Source organism: Perca flavescens, chromosome 4 (genome assembly GCF_004354835.1).
Source record: "Perca flavescens isolate YP-PL-M2 chromosome 4, PFLA_1.0, whole genome shotgun sequence".
NCBI lineage: Eukaryota > Metazoa > Chordata > Actinopteri > Perciformes > Percidae > Perca > Perca flavescens.
The window spans coordinates 6,533,821-6,560,227 of record NC_041334.1 but is presented as its reverse complement, the minus strand read 5'-3'; the positions used below and the strand labels follow the sequence as shown (position 1 = coordinate 6,560,227).

The 26,407-nt window shown below is 40.0% G+C and overlaps 1 protein-coding gene across 1 annotated transcript; it reads left to right on the top strand.

The window, feature by feature from the left end:
* Positions 1–228: 228 nt before the first annotated feature.
* On the top strand, positions 229–25,112 carry sypl2a (synaptophysin-like 2a). Its single transcript, XM_028575576.1, has 6 exons — positions 229–476; positions 719–793; positions 12,053–12,177; positions 14,510–14,708; positions 15,737–15,910; positions 23,077–25,112. The coding sequence occupies exons 1-6, from the start codon at positions 462–464 to the stop codon at positions 23,200–23,202; spliced, it is 714 nt and encodes a 237-aa protein (XP_028431377.1). The 5' UTR covers positions 229–461; the 3' UTR covers positions 23,203–25,112.
* The last annotated feature ends 1,295 nt before the right edge of the window (positions 25,113–26,407 follow it).

Here is a 26,407-nt window from a genome sequence, read left to right as displayed (position 1 = left end):
CCCTCAAGAGCAAGCATTGCTATTTTTTTTAGAGATGTGCTTTACTCTGACACCGTCACATATTCATGTGTGCAGTTTCTTTTCGTTTTGGCTGTTAAACATAACGTTAATGTGGGACAGTAACGAGACATAGCCTATATAATGTTATTAGGCCAGACTTCTCGACTTCTCCCAGCGCTGCGGAGGAAGTACTTAAATATTATTATTTAGTTCGTTATTTTGAAAAGTAATAACCGGAAGTACTGTGTATTTTATTCTTGTTAGTTTGACAGCGGTTCAGTTGTACAGAGTTTGACAGTAGTCACTAGTAGCAGTTGTCTCCTGCTTGTCTATCGCCTGCTGAGAGTCCGTAACGTTAGCTGTCGTAACGCTTGCCACCGTTCGAATGCAAACGGAGTAACAACGAAACGGACAGCTTTATGAGATCAATACAGACAGCTTTGTAGCTGTTGCACGTCTCAATGGACACTGTTCAGGTAAGTTATTTAGCTGAATAGCCAGGTTGACGTGAGTTAGCTTTAGCATGTCGCTAGCAGGGGGTTGGCTAACAAGGGCAGGGCCAGTTAGCCGCAAGGTGACAAACAGGTAACGATAGTTTGCTAGTTGATTGGGTTCTAATGTGAACGCTAATTAAGTAATTCGTTGTCAGCAGGCTAACTATGTTTTAGCCGCTATATGCTTTATTTGCCCTTGTACACACCTTGTTTGTCATCCCCAGAAATTGGTGTCTGGATTTTCTCTGGACTTGGGACCATTGAAAGAACCTCTTGGATTTATTCGTGTCCTAGAATGGGTAAGTTAAAAAGTTAAAATGTATCTTAACTAGATACTAAACCACGTAGCGTAAACGTTAGCTACAAGTTATGCTTGATCATCGTGCTGTTTGTATTTTTCCTATAGTCTTGACTTTTGAACTGGTTCACTGAGTTAAATTATGCCATAGTTGGTGAATTTACAATGCATGGAGCTACTTATTTACAAAGTGGAATGTTAACCTAAATTAGAGAACGTCAACGTTTTGTAATTGAGCCCTTGTACACTTTTCATTGTACACTTGATTATGTATGGCAGTGGACTGGAAGTTGAAACAGTTGCCAGGAAATTCCCAGATATTGTGACTTCTGTATTGAAATAATAGCTATAATAGTGGTTGCATTAATTTCAGACAGTTTAGCACTTCCAGTCAGAACTGTTGTTGATTCCATGTGTTCTTACACAAAAGAACCCCCCCACCACCACCCCCCTGGTTTTAGCCAGCCCCAAAGGAAAATCACCACAACTAAAATGGTAAAGATTTAGATTCAAAATAGCAATCCATGTGTGTTTTAAGAGCAATTTACCAAACCGTTGTTGAACAAGCAGAACAAAAACTTGTATGAGAGTCTGGCTCTCCCAGTTATTTATTTTAATATTAATATAATTTTTTTTCTTAACCAGTTTTGTACACTGGGGTTTTATTTACTCAAGCATAATATACAGGTAAATGCATAGATTTCTGTCAAATAAGGTAACACCGACTGATTGCATTTACTGTACGCATACCGGTCATGCGCAGACCCCACCAAAGGCCCATTGTGTGCCAGGAGAAACCCTGAAATGGTTAGGATGCTCTAAATATCTCTACCCTGTGACTCTGCAATTGACTTCATAATGAGTAACTTGAATTCACCATACACAAAAAAAAAAGATAATAGTTCAGGAATGCCCCCTCTAATGTGACCATCCCCTAATATTGGTTGTGATCTGTATATGTGGCTGAGGAAGACTACTGTGCTAACTGCCCTGATACTGCAGGCAGTGCTGTGTGTATTTAAGGCGTGAGCTTGTGGAGCAGCCGAGTCCGATTGGTGATTAACATATACAGCAGGTTTTATCTGCTGTTTGACTCCAGGAAGGTGAGTAATAAAGCCTGGCTTAGTTAGTTTATTGCACAATGCTCATGTCAGACCTCCAATAAATATCAACCGAATTATGACCCATGTGTTAGCCTTCATTTTCTTAGTTTTGCAGGGTTTTTTCTTCATGGTCAAACTACATGAGAAGTCAGGCAATCAGAATAAGTCAACCGTTAATTATATAAACCACTTTATTTAAAGATAAGACTTAAGATGAGGGCACACTGTTTCCATTGCAATGAGGTTAATACAAAAACAGCAGGTCTAAATTAAACCAGAAAGTTGGATGATTTCTATGGGTCATACATGGTTGCCGTTGTTTCTGCTTCCAACTCTATTTGAAGACACTGTTTTAAAATGAAAATGTAGTAGTGTGGATGTAGCCTCAATTTTGGTAACGTGAGGGTTTCAGCATCGATATTGGTGTGTGTGTGTGTGTGTGTGTGTGTGTGTGTGTGTGTGTGTGTGTGTGTGTGTGTGTGTGTGTGTGTGTGTGTGTGTACACCAGCTGCCGCACATTGCGTTTCGTTAATTCTTTTTACACAATCACACATTCACAATCACCGATCCGACTCTTAGCAAACAAGCGATTGTGCCTTCTTTAGATAGTTAACTAGTCGCAAGTTTGCGGTAAAATGCAGTTGGATTGTCAAGGGTAAAAACACTATATGTAGCAGCTGTGACTATAAACTATATACTATAAACGGATTATAAATAATGTTATGTAATTTTTTACTCTTACACTGAATATTTGCTGCTTCAATCCAGATGAGTATTGAAAAGTATTTTCCGCGACTGAAAAAAGCATGCGTTGAGGATAAGGACCAGCCTGAACCGGAGTAATTAGTTATGTTATTAATTTGTTTACAGTATTTTCAGGCTTCAATCAGTGAAAGACAGGGGAGAGAAAGACATAGATTTGTTAGGTATTGAAGTAGGAGAGGAGGACAGTATCCAACTGCGTGTCTGTGATACCCCCGTCCCCCCTTTGCATAAGTTTACACACCCATGCTAGGTATGGTGAAGGGCATTTGATGATGTGGGGCTATTTTAATTCCAAAGGCCAAGGGAACTTTTATCAGGATGCATAGTATCCTGGATCGATGAAATAACTGGCCTTTAAAAATAAAAATGCCTGCCTCTATATATATATATATATATATATATATATATATATATATATATATATATATATATATATATATATATATATATATATATATATATATATATATATATATATATATATATATATATATATATATATATACACATATACACATATACACATACATACATACATACATACATACATACGAACGCACGCACAACGGTGTATTCTTTTTTACAGCGCACAGAGAGGATCTGCCTCCAGCCCCTCCCCCTCGTGAAGTTGCGTGCCGTGTGTGCTTGCTCAGAGAGGCTATCGTTACGTTAGCTAGTTGCTGGTAGTCTTGCCGTGGGATTAACTGTACTAATAAAACTGTTGAAACACCGTGGCCACGCTGCTGTGAAAGCTTTCCGAACGTCATTTATCAGTCTGGTTGTTACCCCTCTCAGTGATAGCTCCATATCTTTATAACGGAGCTAACCGCTAATCGTTGCCAACCGAGCCTTGAGTTCTGCGTGCCTGTATCCATTAACTGCATGTATGGACTCGAGCCTGAATAAAACCCTTCATTTTATTAAAATGGCTGTAAAGGTTTTAAACTACAACTCAGAGTTGTTTGAATGACAGAAATCAGCTCAAGGTACAGTGTAGCGTTAGCGTCACGGCTGTATTAAGAGAACGGGTTAGCGTGCCAAGTTGATGCTTTTTCTGCGGAGTGCAGACTGATTTGCTCTCGCCAGTCATGTGACCAAATCGCAGCCTTTGTGATTAGGAAATATATTATTGCAAATACAATTAATCGTTCGCAATCGCAATCCCGGTCAGCGGACCGCTAACGTTAGACCCAGCCCACTGTTCAGCTCGTTCCCTGTAAGCAATGCAGCATGAAAGCACGGTGAACCTGGCGGTGTTAGTTAGCTAACGTTAGCTTGCTAACTCCGCCTTAACGTTACCTCCTCGCCACATCGTTGTCAAAAAACGAGAGACCCGGTGCTAATACGGCACCGGTGCCTTAAGGACCGTTATCTACCGGACCGAATTGCAACAATATATAGTCTGCCATATTATATCGTGATATGAGACTAGATATCAAGTTAGGTCTTGGATATCGTAACATCGTAATATGGTAAGGGTTGTCTCTTCCTGTTCTCCAACTTTAATGGACAGGACAGCTAGGTGAGAGAGGGGGATGCAGGAAATCATCACAGGTTGGACTGGAACCGTGGACCTCTGCGTCGAGGCATAACAAATATGTGCGCCTGCTCTACCAACTGAGCCAACCCGGCCACAACCATACATATCTTTACACACGTCAGACTGGTCGGCTATAACTCGTCATTTCTCCGTTCCCAGCTGAGATGGACAACATGACGCTGCAGTGTTTCAACAGCAAAGCATGAATTGGCAGACATTTAGCTAGAGGCTTAATCCTGTAAAAAATAGCACAGGGAATTTTTTTCAGCCTTACATTGTTTTAACAAAGCAGCTAATATTGGTAGCGAGAGCAACAAGTTGCTGCTGTCACTGGATCTTTCTCTGCAATACACCAGCCCGGTAGGGACAGCAAAAGGAAAAAACAAAACAAAAATTCTAATCCGTTTATGTTGTGCTGCAAGTTCAGTTCAGATAGAGGCAAGAGACTAAGATTTGCATTTATATTGTGTGTATTCAGTGAATACACACAATATAAATGCAAATCTTAGTCTCTAGCAGTGGGGAACCTTCAGGGCCTTCTACGCCTTCAGAGAAGGCCTAAACATAATAATAAATAATAATACATTTAATAATAATAATTAAGTATTCAATAAAAAATGTTTTTTTTTATTTTTTTATTTCTATCTCATTTAATTTAATACAATACATTTTCTCTCATCTATGTTCTAAAGTTAAGCTTACTGTCAAGTTCATGTCCTGAAAACATGTTATCCAATCAGAATCGTCTGTCTCTATTAAGGCCCGGTTAGCTGGCTCATTCATTGGTTAGGACTTCACGAATCCCGGGGAAGGCCAAGCTATGTATTTTGGTGCGTAGAGTGACGGGCAAATCGACCAATCACGCTTTGATTTCAAGTGGGCGGGAAAAAAACAAAAGATCGTAGGCCTTCATGAAGTCCGATCTCTGCAGAGTGGTGAGAGCGGTTGAGAGACAGAGTTAAATGGCGGAAGACGAGAGTGACGTTGTGGCTAGCTTGATAGCATCGCCGTTTTCAAGGCGGCCTTTCATTGAAAAACTTGAAATAATAAAAAACTGAAGACCAACTCCAGAACTGGAATTAAAAGAAAAGGTTAAGAAAGTGGAAAGGCATTTCAAGGCCGAAAATTATCAGGGATATCCATGGATGACGGACGGTAAGAAGCTGTACTGCTGGAGTTGTTTACTTTTTACAACTGACAAGTCATCCACCTGGGTCAGCGGCGGATTTGTCAGCTTTACAAATCTGACAAAGTCAGCCCACCGATATCAAGATTCTGCGGCACACCTGCAAACTTTTGGGGACACTAGAGTTGATCTTCGGCTTCGTCTTTCTCGGCTCTGAAGCGCATCAAGACGCACGCCAGGAACAGTACTGGACAGGATCGCTTGGGAGCTTAGGCACTGATGTCCATAGAGAAATCACTTCTTTTGGAGCTCAAATCGAAGGACAAACTTTATGACGCCGCCATCGCCCACTTCACAAAGAAAGACCGACTAATGGACTTCGTTTTCATGTAAGGTAGGCCTATGTTATAAACCACCTTGATTATTATTTCAAGGGATTAAGATTACTGGCCAAGTGGACATTCAGGAAATTGCATTTATTACGGAGGTTGTCCCAGCCTTTAATTCAATATGTAATCAATCAATCAATATATAAAACTTATCAGAAGTGTGTGGTTGGATTTTTGTTTTTAGAGGGTTTTTATTCCCCCCATGCTCATTTGTCTGTCCCTTTTCCTGTGGAGAATTAAGGAGGTATAGTAGAACCTATAAATTAAAATTGTGACTTTAATTTATTGTACTATGCGTAATTGCACATGGAGAGGCATTTGCACTTGATTGCAACTTTAAAACATAGTCTTTGTATTATCAGCTTTGTGTAACTTTTGGCGTATTGTGATTTTGAAATTGTATTGTAGATTGATGATGCTCATGAATTTATTTGTCAATGTCTGAATGATTTGTAATACGCCGTGATTTCTTAGCGCTGTCCATGGTGACGGGCTGACATTCTGCGTGACCTAATTTTAAATTTCCAGTTTTTGGCTTTAGAGTATGTTTATTTAATTTCAACTATGTAGCCTAAATGGTCTCCAGTTTTCTGAAGTTAATGTTGAGAATGTTTCTTGTTGCGGAGAATGTTATTGACGTTATGGTCTATTTGTTTACATCCTTGTCATCGTTAATTAAATGATTGCACTTGTTAAACCCTTTCAATTCATCGTAGTGTTGCTTTTTTCCGTGATGATTTCTTTTCTCGGCGGTGATGGCCAAGGTGAAGGCCCAGCTGTAGTACTCAAGGTTCGCCACTGGTATTCACTTTACATGTTATTTAAATTATTGCAGCCCAGAATATTGTGCATTGTACATCGTGTTGCAAGTTCAGCTGAGGCACAAATGTATATTTAAAGGTACAATATGTAACCTTTCTACATTAAAATTAAACATTAAAAACGACTATACCTATTTTATATATTTTGTTGAGTTGTGTACTTACAATATCCCAAATGTTTCCAACAATGTTCAAACCCAGAGAATGACATGGGACGTTTCATTTAGTCGCCTGTCAGTGGCGTCCTAAAACCTTTGATCCCTCTAGTTACTCTAACTTCCGTCAAAACACGGGAACCAAGATGATATGTTCGAGAGAAATTGTAAATCTAAAGCTTTCTGCCACACAGCATAATTTTGCCATTGATTACACGCCACTTACAACACAGTAATACAGTAATATATAACACAGTAATATATAATACCTTATTTATTGATACATTTCAGTATCTATCAATCCAGCTTAACGTTATGTGCTACGTTGACAAGTAGCTAATGCTTTGTGGGGAACGTTATAAGGTTACAACAATGAAGTTATTTGAGGTATAATTGTTATGACCAAGGTAAAGTTAACATTAAACAGCTCTGGGCTAACCCACGATTACGTTCGCCTGCTAGTGTTAACGTTTGCTGTATAGATAGACAGTTCTATTGCTAATTTAGCGAACCAAGAAAACGTAATTATGTGGGGGAAACTTTTATCAGAATGACGTGAATAAACGTTACTAAACGTAACATGGATAAAACTGTAATGGATAAACCTATCCGTGAACAGATGTATTTTAATTGGCAATTGTTTTAAACAATGAAAACTACAACTGCCATAATGCCACTTCACGACATCAAAAGTCTGTTTACATCCATTGTTTTGATTTAAAGACCCTAGCAGCAGAAAATAACACATTGTACGTTTAAGTGTGTATGCACTTTATATTGTATTTAATGCATTACCGCATACAGTACTGTTAATGGTTTATTCTTTGTATAAATAAAGTATATGAAATGGTGAAATAAGTTTTGGGTTCAATTTGCTCTAAACCATATCAAACAGAAGGTACTTTTATGAATTGGCTGGGTATTTCAGTCACCTACGTGTATGAAGATTGAGTTCATGTGAAGTTGAATCAATATCCGTTTGTGACCCAAAGTATTGAAATTGAATCTTGATATCATTGACAATACCCAGCCCTAGTTAAAACTAGTGGTGTAAATCACAAATTTTAACACAATACCATTTTATATTGATTCCTTTGACAATGATACAATACTTGCTGATATCCTAAAGTCTCTCACGGTACGATTTCAATTTAGGAACCTGCAATCGATAAGAGACCTTGTCATATGCCAATTCAATATGGTTACATTTATATAACTCAAAAAAGTCTATCCCGATGTATCACCCCTAGTTGAAACGTGGCCACCAGTTTGGTGGCAGTGCTTCTTGAGTTTGAGAATCTTTTACGTTAAGATGGTCAATGAGCTTTCAAATCTGATTTAACTTAACCAATTACTCCAGGCAGTTTAGAAAGTTGAAGGTGGTGTTGTAAGTCTGCTTCGGTCTCAAGGCTGAAATAAACAGAATTCTTTCAGGGTGATGTTTCCCTCCCCTCCTCTACTGTAATGCTCTTGGAAGATGTTTATAATTCATATGACTGGATGTGAAACTTGTTTGTATGCCACACCCTGTAAACGTGGACACTTGCCACAGTGTCAAATAGAGGATGATCACCACTTACGGAGGTGGTCTGGCTATTTTTGTAGTCCGGACCAGCTGGGTTGGATTTTGGGCCACTATTACTGTATGTTCACGTGATGTGCTATAACTGTACCATAAATGTTGTTATTTAAAATCCGAGACCCACCGATAGACCGGAATTGGCCGATTTTCACATGCTCGGCCATGACCGGCGACCGGCAGGTCAGTCTGACATATGCCGATTTCATGCCGGTCAATGCTACAATTAACTGCCAACATAAGTTATAAGAGTTACAGTTCGCAACAGTTAAAGTCTCTTTTTCCCTTTCTCTCAACTTTTCCGCCGTGTGTCACGCGTACCCGCACTATTTTCGCACATGTAGGGAACCTCGTGAATTAACCTGCAACATGTCAGCTGTTTGGAAATTCTTCAGTGTGTGTGCAGAAGATAACAAGTTTGCAATATGCAACACCTGCAAAGAAAAAGTAGGGCGTGGAGGGGCGATACCAAAAACCATTGGATGTGAAAAGAAGGAAATGGTTCTAACATTGCACTTTTAGATGTGTGTGAATTTCTCATTTTCAGGAGTAATTTATATAGTTCCATTTTATAGTGATTCATTATCTGTTCAAAAAATGTTCTATTAAAGAAAAGATAGGAAATAAATATTTGTGTGTGCTGTGCGGTTAGAAATTTTTTTTATCGGAATCTGATAAAATCGGTATCGGCTTAGAAAGTTGTACTCGGTCCATCTCTATTTAAAATGTTAAACTGCTGTTGTCAGAACCCTGTGACTGGCTGCTGCGGTCTCTTATCTGGCCTGCCACTCCTTGCTGAGGAGAAGTAGTGAGGAATGCTTCAGTCAGTCCATGTGAGACTGGGTGGGACACTGGATTCGGGACAGGGAACCCCCCCCGCCCCTCCACAGGGTTTATTTGGGGTACTGTCTGATTGGCCTGGGTGGGTCAAACAGGGCTGAGATGAAAGCTGAGAAATGTTGTGGCGATCCAGAGACACCTGAAAGATGAAACCCATTCCTGAAGATCCTCAGCTTGCTACGTACTGCACTCCAGTTGTGTGTGTGTGTGTGTGTGTGTGTGTGTGTGTGTGTGTGTGTGTGTGTGTGTGTGTGTGTGTGTGTGTGTGTGTGTGTGTGTGTGTGTGTGTGTGTGTGTGTGTGTGTGTGTGTGTGTGTGTGTGTGTGTGTGTGTTGTTTATATTGCGGTCTTTACTCCACTGCTGCAGCCTGTTCACCTCAGTGCCTGGCCCTGTACTTTGGCCCATTGTATGCAAATGATATGTACTTGCTGCAAAGGATCCTGATGATTTGGGAATGTGCTTTGGTAGATGTGGGTGTAAGTGAACAAAGGACATTATTCTTGAAAGAAAGCACGGAAGCTTGGATCACATGCCCTTATCAGAAGCTTTTGATTGGAGGAAGGATGTCCAGGGAAGGGGGAGATGTTTGTGGAGGGGGTGCCCTTTGTCACATGGTGTTCCTAGGTGCTGCCAGCCGATACCGATTTTAGCAGATTCCGATTTAATTTTTTTTCTTATTTATTTATTGATACTTTACATGATAGTTGTTGCTGCAACACCACCATTTACAAAAGAGCAATTATCTTGTGAGCAGGTGACCATATTGTCGCATTAAAAAAATCATGAATCTTCAATTCGTTTGCCTGTGACTAAACTTCCAAAACACTGCATAATCCCAAATATGCATTTTCATCCAACACGTTACAGGAAATTTCAGGACAAGGAAGATATGTTTTGTCATGTTTTTCTTTTGTTTTGTTTTTTAACTCTTGAATGTTTATGATCAAGGACCTCTCATTAATGCGATGGGTTTTGCTCAGCGCCTCATCAGAAAAATGTACAATGGGCCAAAGGTTTAAACACAAAGCATTTATTACACATCCTACAGCCACTGAAGGATGTGTAATACAGTACAGTAATACTAGTACAGTATTGAACTGAGTAACCTTTTATCCTACTTAATGTACGCATTATAGCAATGTTAGAAAGCTAAGTTTGTAAAACCATTACATTACAGTGAAAAAGTACTCCTGACTGCAGTTATTCCCTCACCGCAGTTGATTGTCTGCGACCCTGGAGTGGCATCGCAGTTTTTCTGCACCGTCAGTTCATGTAGAGGGTTAGAGGAAATGGTCTGGGTTCCTCTCTGCTTTCCATTCTTTCTGCTGGGGTCTGCTCTCTGTCAGCATAGTTGAAGATATCAGCTTGTTTTTCTCCCGTTTTGCTGATATTCATTCTTATGCAGTGTGAAAAACAGCTCCTACAGTGTTAACCCAACTTAAGTGTTCTCTTCTCAGCGCTTCATTATGAGAGACACTTACAGCAGTATAGGCTACTTGTCATTCACATGACACAGGAAATAGGAAAGTTTCTACCACAGTAAAAAAACTTCAGACACAAATAAAGGTGTGGAACAAGTAGGCCTAGGTGCAGCAATGAGTACGTTAACATGCACACCAATATTCGACTGTTATTCAGAATAAGGCCTTATTCCAAATATAGCATTTTCTGATTAAGACGTGGGATATTCTGGTATTATTCGGGTTTTAGAAACAATCTTTAGACATGTATACAGCGCGTTCGGAATATGCGTCTCAATACGGGTTTTTGCTGCAGTTTATGGCCTCTTGCCCGTTTCTGGCTTATGGTCAGCTCTGTGCGTTGCTATGGTTGCTGTATACAAACCAACTGGCCAACAGTTTGCAAGGCTGCAGACCCGATAAGAAGGAGAAACACAGCTACTTTTAAACATTATCAAAGACTTGGATATCAACAGATTTAGTGGAATATTCACTTTCATTAGCAATGTAAACAGCTTAGTCAGAATATCGTCTTTTTCGGAATAAGGGCAAAAACTGGAATATTATGTGCATGTAAACGTACTCACTGATGCTCTGCTAATTCTAAATAAATCTAGTTGATGGGCATGTTTTAATATTTTGTCATGTAAAAATCAGTCACCATTTGCCACCGCAGGTTTTCTTTTACTACTTATCACAGATGACAAACCTAATAGAAAATATTTTCCTAGTTTTTGTCTGCAGCGGAATTACCTGTGATTATTATTGTGATTGGACAAAGAATGACGTCATGGGGCGCTTTCATAGTCCTTTCCATACTAAAGTGATGGTTTGTAGTAATTTCACCCTAGGGTCCTTTGCACCATGACCTCGAGCCAAACACCCCTTGCTAGGTTGGTTTAAGCTGAAAGTTTGGTTTGTCAGCTTTATATTAAAGCGTTTGCCATTTTGCTTTCAGCTCTGAGCCGCAGGAAGGGAGTTTCCTGTGTGGAAATAGGATGTGCTGACTGCAGGGAGGAGAGTGATGTTAAAGTGGGGAAATTAGTTCAGAAAGTGAAAGTCACATCTAGAAGGGAAAATGCATTGACTTAAATGTAGAATATTACCTGTGGTCCTAAAATGCAGTACATTTTGAGAGTTTGTTTTATAACTATGAGGAATTCACATTATTAAATTGATTACTGAATGAAAAACTAGTCTGTATGTCACAGCCTGTAAACACGGACATTAGCCAGTAAAGGCAGTTTCTCACTGTGTCGGTCATTAAATTGACAATAATTTAACTTGAATAAAAACTTGTATTGAGAGTTCATGAATGTATTACGTGTATTGTAAAAATCAAGAATCAGAATCACAGCAGCCAAACCAGGTTTAATTTCCTTTTAAAACCAAAAGCCTGATAGCTTGGGCCACCTGTCAGTCAAACAAACTCGCCTCTCCTTAAAAACCCTTTAACCCTCGCATATTTCTCTGCCCTACAGGTCTTCACCATCTTTGCCTTTGCCACCACTGGAGGTTACTCTGGGACATCCCACTTTACAGTCAAATGCCCGGCAGGAACCCCTGAAGAGAGCTCTGTAGAGCCTGTGTTTGGCTACCCATTCAGGTACTGTAGAAAACTAGAGCGCTCCCAGTCATAATAGCTTCTGCTGTGTATCTCTAATTGAAGCCTTGTCCACATCAAAAATACATTTTAAAATACAGTAAGTGTGTGAAACAGGATTTTCAGATTGTTTTCTTGAAACTCCAGGACAAAACCATTCTAGATATTTCTCCTCTTTCAGTTGGCAAACACAATTGTGGATTATTGTCCTCATCTGGTGAAAAGTATGGCTTTTACACTTGCAGTGTGTCTCGATTCTGATACTTCTGTGAGTACACATGTAGTAGTATACTATGTACTCACTTGTGTAGTGTGTACATTTTGACAGGGTAGTGTTCAAATTGCGCAGGGCCGTTTTGCACGGACCAGAAATTCTTCTTCTTCCTCTCTTTAATCGTAAATTGCAGCCCAGCGAAGCATCACCACAACCTATTGTTGCCATACGAAATATATACCAGCTTGTTTTCTCACTATCTGACTGCAATAAAGTCATATACATGTATAAATTACATTTGTATAGTTTGGTATTCACCGTTTCAATTGCAACCGCTGCAGCTTCCTCGCCCGCCACATTCACAAGTTGGAAAATATTGGAAAATACGTTGTAAAGACTGGGCGTCAACAAAGAGACTCTGGACCCCACGTGGGTGTGCAACCCCGAGCCAATAACAGCATAAAGGGTGTGCAGCCCATTCTCATTCCCATGTACCGCCGCTTTGTTGGCCCTCTGCGTCTCATATCGACGCACATGTTTAAATATTTTAATGGTTTGACAGCACTAGGTATTATCATACTGTGGTAATATTACAATGTTTTGTTCTGGTGCTGTGCTGCCTGCTCCTTTATGCGTGGCTGTCTGGAGCTCTGCGCCTTGTGGTTGCCTGGAAAAGGTAGCCGCCGGTTTACAATAACCTAGGGCTGCTTGATTATAGAAAAAAATAAACAATTATTTTGGTCAATATTGAACTCACGATTGGTTAACAGGATTACTCATTAACTGTTGGAAATGCATTTATTAATATATATTATTTATGGCATTCATTAAAATGTAAAAACAGTAAAACAAATCAACAGTGAAAACACCTTGAACTTTGACATTTACCTTATTTATTTTTTTCCCGTTGAAAATATTCCCCTTAAAATAAATGATATAATAAATATATTCAAATGTTGGCTGAGAAAGTTTAGCCTTCTGGAGGGGCGAAAGTGTGCGTCATTCACAACAAGACAAAAATAGTTTACTAAACATAAGGTGCTAAATAATATTTTTTTCTCAATACGATTAAACTTTGATTAATTGCACAGCCCTACAATAACCTTATTTTTAAGTTTTCATAAAACGTCCCTAAATTTAGAAATATGTGGGATATTACTGCAGACATTGCTGCTCATACGTCATTTCCTCATGTTATCTTGTAGTGCTGTTTTCTCTAGAGAAAGCGGCTGTGAAGCGGTTTCATGGGGGGAGGGGGGTGTACTCGCTGCTCTTGTGCCTGGTGTAGCTAGTTTCATTGATAATAGTGAAAGCGTAGTGTTGGAACGTCCGTTCCGCATACATTACGCGTGTAATGTAGCCAGCCCGTAAGTTAAAATGAATTGAACTTTTAAGGTGAGGAAAGGGAAGTGAATAGCCTGTATGTGTGAAAACCGCTTCATCTTGCGCATCGGTTTTCTTTTTTTTGGGTGTGCAAAATTTTATAATTTTGTCCTTTTCAGGTGGGGCGGGGGGTCATTTTGGGGGAGGCAGGCTACCCCCTCAAAACAATAGTAGAGGAAACACTGGTATGATATATGTGGGAGTAACAACGGACATTTATATACACACTCACACAACCAGCCATTCAAACAAAAATTATGTACATGTGTATTTGCATAAAGCACATATACACATATTTAGAGCTTAAGTCATGCTATCACTTAAGACAGATGTTAAAACCAGGTCTAAACCATCCCAAAATCCAGCAATGCGGCACCTTCCCATGTGGGTGTGTTTATATGTATTTTAGAACGTAACCGCTGTGAAACGATACAAAAATGTTAATTCCACTAATTCACTGCTTTGTTTGGTTCTCTCTCTCTCTCTCTCTCTCTCTCTCTCTCTCTCTCTCTCTCTCTCTCTCTCTCTCTCTCTCTCTCTCTCTCATATGTGCATACAATCTTTGTAAAACCTTACAACTCTCGCTTAACCCTTTTATATTCTCTCTTCTTGCATTCCTTGGATAGAAGAGTAAGTCAGGTGAGGACTTGTTTTCTCTGAAATCACACAAAAGAGAGTAAAACAAAAGTCATCAGAGCGACTGTTGAAAGTGCTGTCTCCCTATCTACCTTCCGTTAGGTTGCCAGCACACCCGTATGACATACCGACATGCAACGGCACTGATGTCCGTACGAACTACCTGCAAGGCGACTTCTCCTCCTCGGCAGAGTTCTTTGTGTGTGTTGGTGTGTTTGGGTTCCTTTATTGCACCGCCACATTGATCCTCTACCTGGGCTACCAGAACGTCTACCGCCAGACCACCCGTGGTCCCATTGTAGTGAGTATACACCCTCCCGTCATTACCGATCTTTCCTAATACCTACTAACCCCATTCACACCCCCCAACCGGGGCTATGAGTGGAGATGGAATGGTTTTTTTACATCTCTGTAGCCTTGTCTTAGAACCACGAGGTGGATGTGTGATATTTAGCACACCAGCTAGCTTCAGCCTCATGGGAGGCAAGAGAGAGCCTACTACATTGACCCTGTATGTGTGAATAGTTATCAGGCATCTTAGACCCTCATTCTTGGTTTTAAAATGTGTCTTGGGTGATTGGATCACAAGTGGACAGCGCTAAATACAGGTGTAAACGACCACCCAGATGCATTGTGAGTTGATTACTCAAACCACTTGGCAAGGCGTTGGGAAGTATTTGACCTCTATCTTTTGTAGTGTAAACACCACTGTGTCCTGATGCGTCTGTGACAAGGACGTAACAGGAAAATGTGTTGGCTTGGTGATGGCATGTGGTTCGCTTGTGGAAAATAATAATAGCCCTACTATTTTTGTCACCAACACCCATCCAACCCCTACATAATTATCACACCGAGTTATCATCTTCTATTTTACTTGGAAACATGTGACTTTGGTATGGCCCTAATCTCATTTTACTATATCTCCACTGAGATCTCATTCTTTATATCTCGGGCAGAAAGTTTTATTTTTAAGCACATGTGCATAGAAGGTTATCTTGAGGCAATCATAACATTTTCTTTTTTAAGGAGCACCAGATCTCTAATAATCCTGAGCATCAATATAGAAGTATGAAGACAGGAGGGAGACGCCAGAACAGCACATTATATAACACAGCCAAAACATCTGTGCATGTTACTTTTTTTGAATTTAAAATGACAAAATCCACAGCAAATGAGAAATTCTAGAAACTATGAACTGGATTTTGCTCTTGGAATGAGAGCACACTCATTAGGTTTACATGCGACAGCAACGAAGAACCTTTTGAACACCTGTGTGATATGATTGTGAATGTAAAGATGCTGAGTGTATACTGTGTACTCCCCCTCCAGGACTTGGTGCTGACCGCTGCCTTTGCCTTCTTGTGGCTCGTGTCGTCCTCAGCCTGGGGCAAAGGCCTGACTGATGTGAAGTGGGCCACTAACCCTGAGCACCTAGTGGAGTCATGCCAAGATGTCTGTCAGCCAGGAGAGTTTCCTTCCATGGGCCGCCTCAATGCCTCTGTGGTAAGTCTTGGTAAAGTAGTGCAGCTGCTACAGACCTTAGTACTTTTTTGTTAAGAGACCCAACATTCTCACAGTGGCCATATTTGTCCTTCTGAGGAGACAGTGTTTTAAAAAAAAAACTTTTATAACTATTGGGAAACTCATCCTGTCTGCTCCAGGATTTATGTGAGCTGCTGAACCGGACACACATGTTTGCACATTCCAGTAGAACCTTTGATTCTAAATAACAAGATCTTCAGATATATAGTTCATCATGGGACAGATTTTGTCCTTGATGTAATCACTTCATCCACACACAAACTAAACAAGAAAACTGAGCTTCACTTCCCAGAAAACATATTGTACTTCAAAGGCACAAAGCCATGTATATTCAGTAGTTGTCTTTTAACATTTTATTTAAATTGGTGGCTTTCTTGCTTTAGTCTGTCTTGTCGTATCACATATAATATCATCAGCCATAGTTCATTACATGTGTGACTGTTTATGCAGAATGAGCAGCCAAACTATGTAGCCCAACCATCCTGGTCATTAATATATAGACACAGCCATGCCACTTATTTCAACTTATTCTTGTACCTAGGTCACATTTACATTATTTTATAGGCCCTTAGCGTTATTATGAATTTAAAACATAGGATAACCTTCTGGTGTAAGCTGTTTTTAAAAGTAATAAACGTTTTAAAAGTAAAATTCTCATCACACACTCAACAGCCATTTTAATTCCAGAGATCGCCTCCCTACGTGCACATGTTCCACCAAAACAAATTCCTTCCCCGGACTATTTTGCAGAGGCACAGTTGCAGCGTCTGCCACCCGTGACGATTGTGATGGTTTTTCTCCCATCCAGGAATGTTGTGTAGACTAGCAAGACCTTCCATCCACAGTGCTGTGGAGGAAGGTCTGGTAATGTGAGAATAATAGGGCTGGGTACTTAACTTCGATGCTTTTTAGCCACCGACCGAATTGCCTCCTTAGTATCAAGTATCGAAAAAAAAGTTCAATATCAAAGGCACATGTGTTACACTCGAGACCCGCGGGCCAAATCCGGCCCGCATATCAATTAAGGATCCCAATAAATTTTGGCACACCAAGTTTTTGTAGCTTTTTCAACTTTTTGTCGCTTTTTCTGAAGTTCTTGTCACTTTTGATCATGCTTTGTAGAGATGGCCCGATACCACTTTTTTGCTTCCCGATACCTGAACTTGCGTATCGGCCGATACCGAGTACCGATCCGATACCAGTTTTAACAGCTGTATACTACTATCCCTGTATGGATGTGATATGATTTCTATCTTTGTTGTTTGTCTGGCTCAGGTTAAACTCTTTGTGAAACATGAACAAACACAAACAATGAATGCCCCAGAACTTTCTTTTTTTCTCCAGTTTGACAGTCAATTATAACGGAAAAAGAACATACAGTGAGGAAAATAAGTATTTGAACACCCTGCTATTTTGCAAGTTCTCCCACTTAGAAATCATGGAGGGGTCTGAAATTGTCATCGTAGGTGCATGTCCACTGTGAGGGACATAATCTAAAAAAAACATCCAGAAATCACAATATATGATTTTTTTAACTATTTATTTGTATGATACAGCTGCAAATAAGTATTTGAACACCTGTCTATCAGCTAGAATTCTGACCAAAGCACACAAAGACACCTGTCCACCCCATACAATCAGTAAGAATCCAACTACTAACATGGCCACGACCAAAGAGCTGTCCAAAGACACTAGAGACAAAATTGTACACCTCCACAAGGCTGGAAAGGGCTACGGGGAAATTGCCAAGCAGCTTGTTGAAAAAAGGTCCACTGTTGGAGCAATCATTAGAAAATGGAAGAAGCTAAACATGACTGTCAATCTCCCTCGGACTGGGGCTCCATGCAAGATCTCACCTCGTGGGGTCTTAATCATCCTAAGAAAGGTGAAAAATCAGCCCAGAACTACACGGGAGGAGCTGGTCAATGACCTGAAAAGAGCTGGGACCACCGTTTCCAAGGTTACTGTTGGTAATACACTAAGACGTCATGGTTTGAAATCATGCATGGCACGGAAGGTTCCCCTGCTTAAACCAGCACATGTCAAGGCCCGTCTTAAGTTTGCCAATGACCATTTGGATGATCCAGAGGAGTCATGGGAGAAAGTCATGTGGTCAGATGAGACCAAAATAGAACTTTTTGGTCATAATTCCACTAACCGTGTTTGGAGGAAGAAGAATGATGAGTACCATCCCAAGAACACCATCCCTACTGTGAAGCATGGGGGTGGTAGCATCATGCTTTGGGGGTGTTTTTCTGCACATGGGACAGGGCGACTGCACTGTATTAAGGAGAGGATGACCGGGGCCATGTATTGCGAGATTTTGGGGAACAACCTCCTTCCCTCAGTTAGAGCATTGAAGATGGGTCGAGGCTAGGTCTTCCAACGTGACAATGACCAAAGCACACAGCCAGGATAACCAAGGAGTGGCTCTGTAAGAAGCATATCAAGGTTCTGGCGTGGCCTAGCCAGTCTCCAGACCTAAACCCAATAGAGAATCTTTGGAGGGAGCTCAAACTCCGTGTTTCTCAGTGACAGCCCAGAAACCTGACTGATCTAGAGAAGATCTGTGTGGAGGAGTGGGCCAAAATCCCTCCTGCAGTGTGCGCAAACCTGGTGAAAAACTACAGGAAACGTTTGACCTCTGTACTTGCAAACAAAGGCTACTGTACCAAATATTAACATTGATTTTCTCAGGTGTTCAAATACTTATTTGCAGCTGTATCATACAAATAAATAGTTAAAAAATCATACATTGTGATTTCTGGATTTTTATTTTTAGATTATGTCTCTCACAGTGGACATTTATCTATGATGACAATTTCAGACCCCTCTATGATTTCTAAGTGGTAGAACTTGCAAAATAGCAGGGTGTTCAAATACTTATTTTCATCACTGTAAATAAACTACTTTAATGTAGATTTTCTTTAGGGCTTTATTACGTGTTATCGGATCGGTGCATAAACTCCAGTACTTACCGATACCAGCGTTTTAGGCAGTATCTGAGCCGATACCGATACTGGTATCGGTATTGGAACATCTCTAATGCTTTGTTCAACCTTTTTTCTATGATGTCTGAGGAACTTTTTTGCTGACTTTTTTAGGACTTAATGTGGACCAAACTGTAAGTTAGAAAACTTTATAAAACATGCAATAATACTGTCAAAGATATTTGACTTTTCTCCTAAATAAAAGCTTGTTAATGAACTAAACATGTCTGGCCCTTGATGTCGTTCTTATTTTCCAGTGTGGAATTAGTTTGACACCCCTGACCTAAGGAGTAAATCTCATCAGCGTCAGTGAGCCAATAAGCATGCAGCATGCTTCTACCAAGCTCTAATACTGCTGCTTATAGGCTGTTACACATCATTGAGGCATGCCAGAAAAACCGGGCTCACCTGTTTGTTGTATTTTGAGAGACTTGACTACTGTGTGCGTCACAGCAGGTGCTTAAAAAAAAAGATTTGTAATTTCTTTCTTTTTTTAAATAGATTTAATAAAATTGGTATCGGGAAAAAGATCTAATGGTTTATGCTTTACATTAATCTGAAAGTTATGTCGTGTTTTGTTTTATTTCTTCTACATTGAATTGTGTAAATATGCCATGTCAGTCATTGTAATATGTTGAATCCATAACGACTAAAAGAAATCTGAACGACAGTTATATAGGGCTGTGCAAAAATTTTAATCGCAATTACAATTTCAGGTCCTCACGATCACAATACCAGAGTAATCGCGAAAAACGGTTATTTTGCAACTCCCAAGTAAACTCCTTTTTTGTCTTCTGGATGGAAAAAGAATCGAGATTCGACATTTCACAGTTCAAGGTGTTTTCACTGTTTTGTTCAGCTGTCACTGTTTTTTTAAATTCAATATATTCAACATCTTTCTAAAAGTCAATGAGTAATCGTGTTAAATAATCGTGATTATGTTTTCTTTCCGTAATCGAGCAGCTCTACATAAAAATGTTGTTTTATTGTTATTTTACAGTTATGCTAAAACACAGTGGCATGCTTTCTAATAGGATAGTGTGAGTCGGATGGGTTATAAATAACTGCTCCGCCCATACTTGAGAGAGTATGCAGTAAATCTCACTAGTTTTGTCCAAAAGCAGACAGCATTATAAGCTGATAATCAAATGTTGGCATTTCACCATGTTGTTGCTGCATGTTGTAACTGCTGCTGTCAACAAACTTACCTGATGTCAACCTGATTTCACTAGCTGTACACAAACTGTCTTCAGGAAAATCACAATTCGAAACTTACAATTAAGATTTTGTAAGAGATTAGCTCTTTCTGGTTCTAGCAACCTCAGCGCCACCACTTTTTCGATTTTCAACGCAAACTACTGGAGGGTGGCTGATAGTAGATTATCTAAGTGGAACAGTGGAGTACAGCCGGTGCCATCTGGTGTTTGAAATAAAAACCGACATCCCTTCCGTTGCTGGGATTGCTGCACAATTTTTGCAGCAGAGTCAAAGCGGCACAGTATTTTTATTTTTTATTTTGTGATTTGGCAACCCAACAGTTTCAGAGTGTAATTCTTTATACACCACTGTACACGTGCATTTGTTATAATTACATTACTTATGATAAAAATCTAGCAGAGCCAAAAGCCAGTCCAAGTTGTCAAACGTAGCTTCCTCCGTGTCCTCTTGGACTTCTAGACTCTGCCGTGATGTTTGGAGCGGCGGCTGCACCCGTCGCCCCCTTGTCCAGCTCCAGTTCTTGCACATCTCCACCAGCCGTTTGCGTTTAGCCTTTCTTAACCAACAAGTAAAGCTTTCTGTCCATCACAAAACTCTGTAAATCACAGAGAGTGGAGGCAGAGCAGTCGGAGGACATCAGAGAAAAAAAAAAAAAAACACACAATATTTTTCTCCACAAAATGATCAGTGGTAGTGTCATAAAGCGTTACATCACTTCTCCCAGGAGATCCGACCCGCTCGCCAAAGTTACGTAATGTGTAACGATTTCTAATGCCTCGTTTTATAAGTATAGAAGCTATTTGTACTACTGTAGAAGTTTGGTATCATTCCGGGCATTATTAGTGGGGTAATTTACGAGATACAAACGTGGATCCATTAGAGCCTGCGCTAAGCTAACCAGCTGATAACGCTAAGTCAACCAATGTTATAACAAGGGAAAAAAAGCTTATGGGGGGTTGTTTGGCTCGAGGTCAAGGTGCAAAGTAGCCTAGGATGAAATTACTCCGAACCATCACTTTAAGTGGTGTTACGGCAACAGATGAAACCTTTTTTAAAGCTTATAGCATGACTCCACTGGAACACACAAGTGGAGAACACAACATGCATGTAATGAATGTAGGTAGTGTAATTCACCACAAGCAGACCTCACAAATTACTAGTTAAATCAGTAGGGCTGAACAATTTAAGAAAAATATATATCTAATTGTTTACTTTGACTGATGTTGCAATTGCGGTTTGATTTGTGATATTGAGGGAATGATAATTTTTAAATTACTGTTCATTTTCATTGAAAAACATTTTTATTATGGTTTGATTTTTGCAGGGATGTGTAGCAAACAAAGATGTTTTCTAATGTCTGTAGAAAAACAATAGCTAAGTTTCCATCCACTTGTCAATTGAATTATCTGAAGTTAGGTAAAAAAAACTCCTGAATATAAAGCTGGTGAAAGTGTGTTTCCATCCAACAGCTTTAAAGCGAATAAAAACCTGTGCGTAATGACATCACATGCTGTTTTGCGATTAAATTGGTATATCGAATTTATTTGAGACATTTTAAGGTGTTTCGATTCATTTTGGCACTTGCTAGACAAAAGTAGTTGTTGTTGTTGTTGTTGTTAATATTAGAAGCCAAGGAAGCTCCGATGGGCCTTTGGCCGAGGATCTGATCCAGCTCATCAAAAAGGTGGAACTTGCCTTTTTATTTTCCCTCCAGCACCGCTGCGAGACAACTCTCTTTTTTTGAGACGTATCGCTGTTTGAGCGCCTTCCATTTTCTCCGGAGGACGTCCCACGGCTTGTCGTAACCTTTGTTGATCATTTCCTTCGCGAGTTCCTGATAAATGATGGTATTTCTTAGATTTTTGCTATCTAAAATAGCCGTTATATTTTGCTCGTAAATTAAATTCAAAAAGTCTCTAGTCTCCTCACTCGTCCGCTTACATCTGTCTTTGTTGACACCTGTCATGTGTGCAAACTAGGGCTGGGTACCGAACGGCGATACTTTTATGGTATCGAAAAAACTACTACTCCAATCCTATGAGTATCGAAAAATTCTTTATCTTTCGGTGCCAAATTTCAGTTCCAAAAGCGTCTGAGCGCGTAAACACAAGCTTATCTGTCCTCTCTGCATGTTGACACAGAGCGGAGCTCCGACCGACACACGCACACGGAGAGGTGCGGACGGAGTCACGGTTGGTTTCAAGTGTGGTTACAGTTTTTTTTTAAACTTCACGTAATAAAAGCTTTGTGTTTAATGTATTTTTGTTGATGTTGAAATGGTATATCATATGGTATCGAAAAAAGTATCGTTAGGAATCGGTATCGAAACTGGCACCGGATCGAAAGATTCTGAATGATACCCAGCCCTAGTGCAAACGGAGTGGAAATACTGGGCGGAAATGAACTAAAACTTCTTCTTTTTGTGGCGGGTTACAACCATAAAATGACCTAAAACTTAATCGCAATTCATTAATTTATTCGGCAAATAACATTTCCATCAGCGTTTATTGCATAAACCGTATATCGATCAGGAGAAAATCCGATGAGACCGTATTTCATTTGAGTCGATATTCATGAAATTCTATCGAATTTTACTGTTTCCATAAGGCATTTTTCATTCGATATCACGTAATTTGGATAAAAACGTGTGGATGGAAACATAGCTAATGTGTAGGCAAGGACATCTGTGCAGCACGTCAATACTGTATTTAATTTCAGATGGTATTTTGACACTATTTAGCCTAAATTGCACCTCCTGCGATTTGAAAATTGTAGTTGGGCATATTGCAATTTCAAGAACATTTCTGATTAATCATCACTACTTTGTCAACAAAATCAGAACACTTTAAACACGCTTTAAAAGTACACCATACACATTATTTGTTGTCACTTTCCATCTTATCTCTTGTCTTTCTACAGATATTTGGCTTTTTGAACATGATCCTGTGGGCAGGGAACTGCTGGTTCATCTACAAGGAGACTCCTTTCCACAAGGATCCCAACCCACCAGCCACCATGGAGGAAGGAGGGCCCCCTGAGCCCTAGCCACATCACTGAGGCTCCTCAAGCATAGCCCCGTGCCCACAGCACAAACGCTCTGTGCCCAACACTGGTCTCTGATAACCTGCAGAAATGGAAACAAAAGGAAGGCAATTGTTACTAAATACCTGCTATACCTCCCAACACATGTCGGAGCTATTTTTCAGTTACGGGTCTTTACGTAGCTCAAGTTAACCTTAGTCCCCAATGACTGAGCAACCCTTTATTTTTATTTTAAATCTGTCATCACTGTATGTATTTGGTGTTCAGAACAGCAGGCCTGCAGTGCATTTGCTTCCACATTAGCACACTGTCCTCACCTGATTTCCACCCTTCAGGGAGCCACCTAGTGATGAAATTGTGATGTAAGAACCCAGCATCTCTACTGGTCTTCAACCAGAGAAGAGCTGAAAGTTGAACGCAAACATCCCTCACACCCAGTAAAAGCAAGTGTTGCCATAAGAAACAAAATCCAGAAGCTTTTTAGGTGGGAGCAAATGCACCCCTGGGGTTCAGTCCAGTAAGGGCCTGCTCTTCTTCCAATATGTAATCCGTAAGAGAAAATGCTACAGTACGGATTCCAAGTACTGTATTTCTAAACGTGTCAGTCACTTAAATTTCAGTAGATGAGTCCTAGCATGAGGGGCAAAATACGCTGGATGCTCTTTTTCTCCAGTTAAAGCAACAACTGATACCAGAGCCCTGCTCAATAATCGGACTAAGCCATGGTTTCTCTTCTTTTCTCCTCTCTGCCTCTGAGGCACCAGACCATCTAACCATTAAGTTAACCGCCATGCCGTTTCCCCACCAATGTTCTAATCTACTGACACACACACTTAAATATACTTCATAACCCCATGGGTGTTGCAGTTTCAACACACTTGGAATTTATTGTGCTTAAAAAGAATACTAAGTAAAAAAGAAAAAATCACACTACAATCTACTGCACTTCTCTGGCAGAGACTTTAATTTTGAACGTGTCATTTTGCGTGATGTTTCAGGTTGGTTGTGACAGCGTTTGCCGCGGTCTTATTTTCAGCCTATATACAGAACAAGGCAGGTTCTCTACATGTTTACTCCAGTATCTGTTGTACATGCCGTTACAGTGGAAGGAACTGATAAATGTCAGGCCAAACCTCAAAATGTTATCATTTACACTAGTCCTTAACACTAAGACTCATTCTTGTTTGTGCGATCTTTTGCAAAAGGTGACTTGCAGTGACTTTATTTATACACAGTTAATTTGTATTTTTATCTACATTAATTGGTCTGTTGCATATTTTTAAAACCAACATTGGGTTTCTGTTTGTATTTCCCAAATGATAAGTGTCAGTGTGCAGCTTCTCCTTGATTTGTTTTGTAATGTCAGATTTGCTGTTAAATGTGTATCCATCGTGTAGCTTTAGGCCTGGTCGTGTGATGATAAATAGTTTAACTAACAAAAGTGGGCAAACTGTGGTTGCCAGATTTATGTACTCTTTCTGTATTTCTTAATGCCCATAGTTCTGCTCTAAATGTAACTTTACAGCCAATGCCGTACATTAGGTTTTGTATTGAATTATTGTCATTGCACTAAGAGTGATCTAAGGACCTCTATGAAGTAACGGTTTTGAGTTATTGGGCCACCTGTGCAGCTGTTTTATTTCACCAACTTAGCCTCTGTAGGGAAGAAATGAGAGGCTGCATGAGGCACTGTAAGTAAAGTCATATATTTTCCACATCCTATTGAAATTAAACACAATTCGTAAGATGCTTTATCAATTTTAAAAGATAAATCTTATCTTAACTAGAGCACAGTCATATGTGGGATGTTTATGTAATTGGACTTCATGTATTTAATGCCTTTGTTTGTGCAAAATGAAACAATGGTTTATCTGTATTGACAAGTGTAAAACATGGGAGCTGGAACTGCTGGATTCTGACTCCTTTCTTAATTACATTGCACAATGAGTTCGTATGTGATTATATTTTTCATACTAGTCTGACGGTATACGTTTTTGTAAAGATAGGACAATCCTGCTTAAAGGGTAACTTGTTTTTTTTAAGTTCCTTTTTTTTTAACCTGGACCCTATTTTCCTGTTTTTGTTTCTAAGTGACTGATGGGAAAAGCAATTTTTTAATTTGTCCAATATTAAGCAGTACAAAACCAGCTGCAATGCAAGTTATTGGGCAATTGCGCACCTTTAATTTACATCCACTAAAAGTGCTGTTTTTGCCGCTGACCGGCTCAGATAGACCTTTTTGTTAAAACACACACACACACACACACACACTATGAGTGAATGTAGTTGCGTGTGTTGATACATTTAGACGTCCGATACATGTTACATGTTGGTGCCAGTTAACACATTCACAGAAGTGGTGCTTCTAGATCAGGGCTTCGGTTTGGTTTAGATCATTTTTATTTGTGGCGGATTCAAATTATTGGCCGTCGTTATTTAAAAAAGATTTATTATTTTATAACATAAAAACTAGTTCACAAAAAAATAGGCTTAACTTATGGACCTTTGACAGGGGGGGGGTGGGGTCTGTCGAACCACCTAAACCCCAGTTGTTTATAGGCCTTGTTCATCAGCATTTTTGCTGAACAAATCACTTTTTTCAGACAAAGTGATGCACTGACACTGTTTGAGTTTGACGTATGAGGATATGTGATATTAGGTGGTGACAGTACAAGATCCCAGACACACACAGTTACAGCACGTCCTCATGGGGAATGGTGTTTGTGTTTCAGCCCGGCTTTGACTAGCTGTGTGGCGCTTAATCACTTCCAGGGATTAGGGAAGGGGAAGGTGTGTTAACGTGTGGATCTGTGACTTCTGATCCCCATGCTCTCCCTGTGCTTCACTCTACTAGTAGTCTATATCCACGACGTTCCACTTCCGGGATTGCTCCGTTGCCTCTGGAAATTCCGCCGGATGTCCCATTACCTTCCTCTCTATTTTTGTCGCCATTCTAATCTCAGGTGGATTTCTGAGGACTATGGTTAACTGCTCCTCAGATCTTTGCAGGGTAAATCCAGACAGCTTAGCTAGGCTGTCTGTCCAATCTGAGTTTTTTGTTGCACGACTAAAACAACCTTTGAACGTACACATTCCACCAAAACAAGTTATTTCCCAAGGCTAATTTTGCAGAGGCACCGTGGCTCCGCTCGACGCTTAGTGCCGCCCATGACGATTGTGATTAGTTTAAAGAAGTGCCAATAAACCA

What these genes read in the sequence shown, in the direction of transcription:
- sypl2a (XM_028575576.1), top strand. An exon ending in TTATTCGTGTCCTAGAATGG is followed by an intron (nt 794 to 12,052) that starts GTAAGTTAAAAA and finishes TCTGCCCTACAG; the next exon opens with GTCTTCACCATCTTTGCCTT. An exon ending in GTGTTTGGCTACCCATTCAG is followed by an intron (nt 12,178 to 14,509) that starts GTACTGTAGAAA and finishes ACCTTCCGTTAG; the next exon opens with GTTGCCAGCACACCCGTATG.